At 41.0% G+C, this 9,188-nt stretch overlaps 1 protein-coding gene across 1 annotated transcript; it reads left to right on the forward strand.

The window, feature by feature from the left end:
* The first annotated feature begins 1,885 nt into the window (after positions 1-1,885).
* fndc10 (fibronectin type III domain containing 10) lies at positions 1,886-4,240 on the forward strand. Its single transcript, XM_004916149.4, has one exon. It carries the CDS (start codon positions 2,247-2,249, stop codon positions 3,036-3,038), a length of 792 nt encoding a protein of 263 aa, XP_004916206.1. The 5' UTR covers positions 1,886-2,246; the 3' UTR covers positions 3,039-4,240.
* Positions 4,241-9,188: the final 4,948 nt, after the last annotated feature.

Genomic DNA, 9,188 nt, shown 5'->3' on the forward strand with positions numbered 1-9,188 from the left:
GAAATAGTCCAATAGTGCAAGGAGAAAGTAGGTGTCATTAACAGTGATGTAGTGAGGCGATCCTGTTGTTTATTGAGTTGCTATAGACACATAGGTACGGATAACACATTTTAGGATACTGTGTGTTCTTTCTCAAAACACTGTTGGAAGTCCTCCAGGATCTGAAGTACTATCTCTTAGTTATTACATAATCATATATCATTTTATAAGGACTATTTCCTAAGTGTTGGACCCACACAAAGGGACTCTCTACTCCCCAAAAACCTGACTGCTGATTTGTCTTGAACTCAGTACTGTCAATATAATTACACTGATTATTGAGCTAATTGTATATATTTAAATATATTGTTGGGAAACTATAGGGTTTTTATGTATTTTTATTAAAAACTTCACAAGAAAAGATTAACATAACTCAGACTAACATGCCAGCCAATAATTTCAACTTACATGATACAAGCTTTAGGGAACAAAGTGAGTGCAGTGAATGGGTAAGAACTGACACAGTGTTATCCGTTCCCCCTCTGTGACTTATTGATGCAAATAAAGATAAGCAATGATAGCGGTTTAATTACAGTAACAGATTCAGAACCCCCATTGCTACGTATATGCCATACCATATACACCATTTCCCTGTACCTTATGTGCTCTTTTGCAGACATTCGACTCCCACAGACTCTTGTACCCACTGCTACTATAGGCACCATCTCACCTTACTATACCTGCTATCCCACAGCCATTCCCTTCTCAGAGGCTATTATCCCCCACTGCTACTATAGGCACCATCTCTCCTACTATACCTACTATCCCACAGCCACAGTCCCTTCCCAGAGGCTATTATCCCCCCACTGCTACTATAGGTACCATCTCTCCCTACTATACCTGCTATCCCACAGCCCCAGTCCCTTCCCAGAGGCTATTATCCCCCCACTGCTACTATAGGTACCATCTCTCCCTACTATACCTGCTATCCCACAGCCACAGTCCCTTCCCAGAGGCTACTATCCCCCCACTGCTACTATAGACACCATCTCTCCTACTATACCTACTATCCCACAGCCACAGTCCCTTCCCAGAGGCTATTATCCCACTGCTACTATAGACACCATCTCTCCCTACTATACCTGCTATCCCACAGCCACTGTCCCTTCCCAGAGGCTATAATCCCCCCACTGCTACTATAGGCACCATCTTTCCCTACTATACCTGCTATCCCACAGTCACTGTCCCTTCCCAGAGGCTATTATCCCACTGCTACTATAGGTACCATCTCTCCCTACTATACCTGCTATCCCACAGCCACAGTCCCTTCCCAGAGGCTATTATCCCCCCACTGCTACTATAGGTACCATCTCTCCCTACTATATCTGCTATCCCACAGCCCCAGTCCCTTCCCAGAGGCTATTATCCCCCACTGCTACTATAGGCACCATCTCTCCCTATTATATCTGCTATCCCACAGCCCCAGTCCCTTCCCAGAGACTATACATAATATAATATAATTTCCCTGCTCATTTATTTGAGTATGTTGCTCCTCCCAGAGGTTTAATGAATCAGTTACAGTACATATCAACATATCTAGTATAAATAAATTTAAAGCAACTGGACTTGTTAAGAAATCATTGAAGACATTCAATGATTACTTAACAAGTCCAGTTGCTTTAAATGTATTTATACTAGATATACCATGACCTGGATGAATGAAAATCTTCATAGACACAGTACATATCAACGTTAGACAAAAAGAGCATCAGGGCTAATTGGATTTGTGTCCCGCATATAAGTTAGGGTTCCCAGTGTTCAGCAGCTGTTGTCAATGAAATGGTTAAATGCCACAGCTTTTCTATTGGCCGCCAGGAGGAGGAGCAGCAGTACAGAGCCAGTCGCTTGCAGCCTACAGAGAGAAGACGCAATCGTGGTTCAACTTAGGATTCCCAAATGCGGCAGTCACAGGGAACTGATCTGGGCACGCAGCAGGGAGAGAAGTTAGCCCGCTTCTTTGGCTACTTGGCTAAATGCTGAGCAAAGCCATCAGGGCAAAGAATAGGGCTGGACCCCGCACACTGGGCGCTGATCACACCCTCCTTGGCTAAGTCACCTTCAGTCTAAGGGCATGCAAGCGACTGCCGAATGGAGCGACCCCATCGCCTGCCACTGACACCAGCGACTTCGTTGCAGCGGAGCTGTCTTCCATTCTGCGCCCGAGCTGCTCCGCTTCATGACTGCCGGTATCTGCTGCTGTGAGCGACATGATCAGCTGCCAAGTCCGGACTGTCCGTTCCCTGCTGCTCTTGGCTGTGTTAGATTTGGGGTCTCTGACTGTTGTGACAATGCAGAAGGCTGGTGGGGGTAAGGCTTGGAGGGTCTCTCCTCATTCCCCCGCTATTCAGCCTCCTGTTACAGAGGGAACGGAGTGGGAAACGGCTGAGCCACCGACCCCTGGGGCCAATACATCAGGCCATGATGGCCAGGGGCAGGAGCAAGTGCCCTCCGACATTATCTGCCCCTATAAAGTGATCACAGAGGGACCGGCAAAGTCCAGCAACATTTGCTTCAGGACCACGGACAGCTCCTTCCATTGCGCTCAAAGTAACTGCAAAGTGTTCAGGTCGGACGGCTCGTTGTTGGCCAATGTGCTGAGCAACAGCAGCGTCCTACTGCAATGGCGCCCCCCACAGCCCCAGCCTCTCTCTCTCAGGGGCTTTCTCATCAACTGCTCCTGGAATGGGACCTTCACTCGCTTCCAGTGCGATAGTGTCCATCTTGGCACCAACTGCAGAGATTACCTCCTCACCAATGTGCATGACAATGTCAAGTACAGGATCTGCCTGAAAACGCTTTATACAAACAGGACGTCTGGGGAAGAATGTGTAGAATTCACTGTGGAACCAGTGGGGATGCAGGATATTGTCATTGCAATGACGGCAGTGGGGGGTTCTATCTGTGTGATGCTGGTCATCATATGTCTGTTAGTGGCCTACATCACAGAAAACCTTATGCACCCTGCCTTTACTCACCCCTCTGGCAAAAGAGGGCCCTAACAGACCAAAATGCTGCTATTTTAGTACATGTTAATGTGTTTCTTGAACAGTGACTTTTGTAAGATTCCCAGCCTGCAGGCCTTCTGCTCTTGAAATACAACTCATATGATTTACTGAGGCTCCGGGAGTTCTGAGAGTTCTAGTTTCAACAGCTGGAGGGTTGCAGGTTTGACATTGCATATCTTTGTGTGAAAACACATGAAAGTTGTTGATGATGTTTCTCTAGATAACTTAGTGCTCATTTAGTAGCAAAGTGTTCAAGTGCATTAACCTAAATGCTAGTTTATCCCAAGGAAGGCCCAAAAAAAAAAAGCTTCTAAAATTTGCTAAAAAGAGGGAAAAAATTCCTTCCAGACTCCTAAGAGGGCAATCGGACAAGTAACCCTGCAGGACCAGTAACCCTGCATTTACAGATATTAACTCCCTTAGAGAAAGAGAGAGTCACAACAAGCCCAGCTCCTGGACTAGCCTAATCAAAATCAAACTGCTTATTGGTGGTTAAGGTGTAGAACCCATATGCACTTTTGTTAATGAATGAGCCTATATGTGTTTTATGTGAAGTGCAAGAGATTCTGAAGCCAGTCATCTGTTTTTGATCTACAGTTTCCAATGGGCCCTTGCACACAGGCATTCTTTTCAACATTTTAGCATTAAATAATTATATAGATGCAACATGCTGCATTCTTATGAACATACTAAACATATATTAAAATAGGAAAATGGATGCTAGACTAATAAAAGCACACTTATGTTAAAAATGGCATATGTGTGCATTTTGATGTGTTCAGTATGTATTTCAACAGAAACAAATTCAAAAGCCTGTTTGTAAGGGCCCTATGCCTGTCGTGGGGTCCTGAGGTGTGATAGTTGTTGTTTAGCAGTAGCTGGATGGACTCCCTTATCTACTATTGTTTTATATCAGGTGAGAGTTTGTCATTTTTCTGTAGATTTTGTCCTAAAAGTGAAGTCAGATGAGGCAACTGTACCCCTTTGGGGCCTGTATCTCTGTGCAGGTTAAAGGCAAAGAAATACTGTAATAACTGTCAACCGTACAAAATCAGCAAGCCATCGCACAACATTTCTAGCTGTGTGTGAGGAGCCGTGCATTTTAAGCATTATCAGATTCCCTGTGGAAGTGCAGAAAACACATACAGCAAATCTGCTGCACATTTTAATTAAATGCAATTATATACACTGGTAAATAGTTGGTTTACACTTCTTTTTATTTCAAATCTAATTTTTTTACTATGATTTATTAGTATATTACAGAAATATAAGCTATAAACCAGGACAGAAATACAATTTAGACTGACAGCAATAAAGGCAATTACAAATGATCACTGAGATCATTGTATGTTATCTAGCAGGGGGTTTATATAAAGCAGGGGGTGTTTGGAAAGATTTATATTAATGTTTCCAAAAACTGAAGGCAGGTTTAACAAATGTATTGGGCTGACTGTGGGTACCATGTGTGGAAGAAGCAGCATACAACATAAACTTACACATTTACTGAGCAAGCAAGACAATCCAGGACAACCATAGATTTTTGTTTGCACATCTTTTTCCAAATATGAATGCAGTTTAGCCATCATAAACCCTGTAAGTGGTTAACTACACTAGATTTGGCCTTGAGCAGCAACTCAATGCAGCACAACTGCTGTAACTGACACTCATTAGGGGAAATTTATCAAAATGTGAGTTTAATACATACAAACATACCCACATTCTATTCATTCCTAGGGGATTTTTAGAAGTGTATTTATCAGTGGGTGAAAGTAAGAGTTCACCAATCAATAAATAAGCTTCTTAAAATCCTATAGGAATGAATAGAACATGGGTGAGTTTTTATGTATTAAGCTTTAAACTCACATTTTGATAAATATGCCCCCATAGTATGTGATTAATGGAGAAGAAAGTCATTTCGGCATTTTAATGCCAATAGATTCGCCACATTAGTGCCACCTAGAACGCTATATTTATTCTGCAGAAAGCATTGTCATACCTGAGTAAAGAGCCCTAGAAGCTTTCACTGTTTAAGATAAGATAGCAGCTGCCATTTTAGCTTGGTCTTCATAGCTTCCTGCTACAGCTCTAGCCATTGTAGCTCAGATTACACATTCCTAAGGGTGGGGGGAGTGAGTTTTATGAATTCTTATGGGAGAGGGAGCAGGAAAGGGGAGAGAGGAGAGAGCTGTGCAGACTCTGGCCCCGGTAAGAAGGATTTTTCTGAGAGAAAGGAAGGATACCTAAAAGTCTGATACCTAAAAAGGAAACAAGAAATCCTGTGTTTGTTTTGACAGATGCTTATGACTGTATTTACATAGACCTTTCTTATAAAGCTTACTTAGTCTTTACCTTTTAGTGTCCTTTAAAGGGACACTGACATAAAATTGACAAAAATCTAGCTAGCAAAAAGTTCCCAAAAGCTGAGCGGTACTTACTTGAGTGACACTCAAAAGGGTACCCTGCAGTTGTATCCATCATGCTGGGTTGGCAGCAGAGGGATTCTTCCATAGGCTGGAGTACTGTTTCCATTTGTAATTAGCCTATGGAAGGATTGCACCACCTCCAACCCAATGTGACACAAGAAAACAGTGCAGCTTCTTTTGCTCTCAGTCCCCTTCATGCCAAGCAGGTACCATTGGGCTAGGGGTGACTGTGGGGGACTTTTGCCTAAAAAGCTTTTCATGCCACAAACCTTTACTAATACAGACACGTTCCTATGGATTTTCATAGGAACTTTTCTACTGGCAAAATCCCTCATTGCCATGCATTGGGGTAAAATGGGAAAATAGGACTGGTTGCTTGCCCATAAACCAATAAAAGACAACAAGGTTAACTGTCCAATTACATTTTTTAAATTAAACTTTTTAATTAGTTTTCTAATGACAAGTATTTTCATGGTTAGGCAGATTTCAGACTGATGCATAATCATTATATAATATGTATTTTTGTTAGAAAGGCACATTTAACCTTTTATGAATTATTTAAATAAAGTCGTGTTCATACAAGGGTGGAACTGTTAAAGACATCAATGAGCCACAAATCATTCTATTGTTATGATTAACCAAGATAAAGGGCCAGTTATCCATATTGTTTCTCAGAATGATTTAATGTACAGTGACATACAACATGTTTGATTTTATAGTTTTATTTATCCAATAAAATATTATGCCCACAAAACTAGTTAGGGGTGCTCATTGAGCTATAATAGTTGCACATTAATATCACCACTAGAAATATCTTACATTTTTTACATTTTTAGACTTACAGTTTTTGTTCCACAGCCACATAAAACTTCTTTGGATTCATCTGGATTCAAGGTCAAAATGATAAGGGAGGCAGAAGAACCAATGTTGGGCCTGGCTACATATATCATAAAGTTGCTTCACAGTGCAACCTTATTTCAATGGCCAGAGCTTTAGAATTGTAAATATTAATATTATATTGAAGCCAGATTTTTCAAATAAAGGTAAGAACAAAAAGAGTGGGTGGCAAAGTGGCGAATTTTGTTGCCCATTTCACGAAAAAATCCGGCAATGGTGAAACAAGGAATCCATGGATGCAGAAAAAATTTGGACATCACTAATCTTTGGCAGTGGCAAAACATTTCGGGGACATCGGTCACTCATAGTAGATTTATGGCAGGTGACTAATCTCTCATGTGCCATTACCCTACGAATCATTTAACCAGGCAGTTTAATACTGGGGCATATTAAGAGCCTAAGAAACACTCATGCTCTCACTTGTCTGTTTTTTAATATGAACTTATTCTTTTTATTTCACTGACATGTTCTAACACATAACCACAGCTAAAGAAACATAACAGGAAGATATATATTTTACCCCAGGATATTTATATTGTTAATCCGAGTAAAGAAGTGAGTGGAGGAGACATGTGCTGAATACTCTTTACATGATCACATGTGCCCTTTTTGTTTTAATAGGAACTGTCAAGTTTATATGCTCATATTCCATGCTCCATGGCATAGCTCATAAGCACTATTTACAAAGTGTTCCAATAGATGCAGCAAAACATTCTCAGCAACTTGTAGCAAAATCACAAACTCAGGCTTAGCCTGATCTGATAAATTAACTGCTATTGCCCCCATGAACGCAAGGAAACCCTACAAATACAGGAAGCCTTGCTGGAAGCAGAACCATTCCAGCTATGTAAAACCTAAATGCAACTTGAGCACAGTTTTACAAAACAAATGCTTATTTGCGTCCATATTGCTATATTATGAGCAAGATTCAGCAGATGCTACTTAGCAGGCACCTGCAATGACACTGGGGGAAAAACACAGCATTTTGGTAAAAAAAAATACAATTGTCACCTTTTTGCATTGCATTTGTTAAAAAACCCTGGTAACACTCTTAAAGACAGTGGCCTAATTATAGAGGAAGCAGATCATTCAGGGGGTGGACAGGAGGACCCAGACCATTGATCTGCTTCCTCTATAACTGTAGAGATTCACCTTTCCTGGCCAATCTCCTACTTGAGAAGGAGACACTCCAGTGAGCAGTTGGGGGAAGGGTAGGGATTGTGGTGATTTACTTGAGTTGGGGGGGGGCTGGTGCTGAGTAGTTGCACCACTGCTTAAAAAAACAATGCTATTTGGCTATATTAGATGAAGCATAGGCAGCTAAAGCTGTGCAGGACTAATCATATTTCTAATAAATGTGATGGATATTATATAGCCTTAAATCCATATGTACAATGTTGTAAGAATTCCAATCAATATTTTTCCTAGCAACTGTAAAAAAAGTGCATTCTAGTTGTATTATGTTGCATTGAGCCTTACATTAAAAGACTACAATATGAAGTGATGGGCCACCTAGGGCAAGTGCAATTTAAATGTCACCTTCCATATTCCAATTTTAGAAATGTGTTTTAGGTCATTGTGTAGCCCCCAGTGACTAGTTGGCATTTCTCTATAGATGGCTCCTGTGTTGACTGACATAACCAATTGTCATTAAACAGTAGAATGACACCATAATATACCACCCAGTGAACTCAGCAGCTACAGTATTGTAACAACATAATGCTATCCACAACAAGAATATTAAAAGCCAGATGAGCTTTTGCATTTTAAAATAAGGTTCATTAGTCTTTTGAAATGAAAATGACTTGTCAGTCAATAGATTTCCAACTGCTGCAAAATATGTATATTTGGATTGAACATCCATTTATATCAAGGAGTTGGGATAAAATATATCTGTTGATTGAGTCACTTTGCTTGTAGACTCATTATTATTTATACACTGGATTACAAGAGATAACACATAAACACATACAATAATAAACAAAGGCAGCATAAGACAAGCAGTACATACAGTGACACAATGTGTCTGAACAGGTGAACAATGTGAGGATTTACAGTCTGAGCCTGAAGTGTGACCAATACAGGGGGTAAACAATTCAGGGACTAAAGGTGTGAACAGTACAGGGGATTACATGTATAAACAATACAGGGGTTTACAGCCTGAATCTGAGGGGTGAACAATGCAGGGGGGCAGTTAGTCTATGTACTGATACCATTTAAAGTTTACAAAAAGTTAAGCAGTCACAGCAGCCAGACAGGTGGGGACCACACAGAGGTGGGCCACTGGCCGCTAGTTGGACAGCACTTATATAGGTGATATAATATAAGATAAGAGATATGGATAAGAGTCACAACCAAACCCGTGACCTACAGAACCATGACCCGCTGACCCGCATCTATGCCCACATCCAAAGATGGTGGGTAACCTGCGGGTACCTGACCCGCTGCAGGATTCTATCCTGCTAACCTCTGGCAAAAGTATGAAGCCCACTCTTCTTTCTGTGTTTCATACTTCAACCTGTTATTCTTCCACCAACTGTTCAATTTCTTCCAAATTGATTAGCTACTGTACATTTTGTTTCTTTGGAAACTCACATATTGAGGTGCAGGTTTGTAAGCACCTTTTATGGCATGAAAAAGCTTAGCAATTTGAAGTAAATAGAATTTTCCTTTATTTTTTTCCCAGGGAAAAATCAGCAAAACGCAACTTTTATGATGCACGTGCCTTTTTTTTGACATGGCTATGGCCTTTTTGACGCAACAGTGGTTTTTTTTCTTGCGACCACAATTTTTTACAGAAAATTTGCAAAACAATTCGCCATTG

The sequence above is a fragment of the Xenopus tropicalis genome, chromosome 7 (genome assembly GCF_000004195.4).
Source record: "Xenopus tropicalis strain Nigerian chromosome 7, UCB_Xtro_10.0, whole genome shotgun sequence".
In the NCBI taxonomy this organism is placed as follows: Eukaryota; Metazoa; Chordata; class Amphibia; order Anura; family Pipidae; genus Xenopus; species Xenopus tropicalis.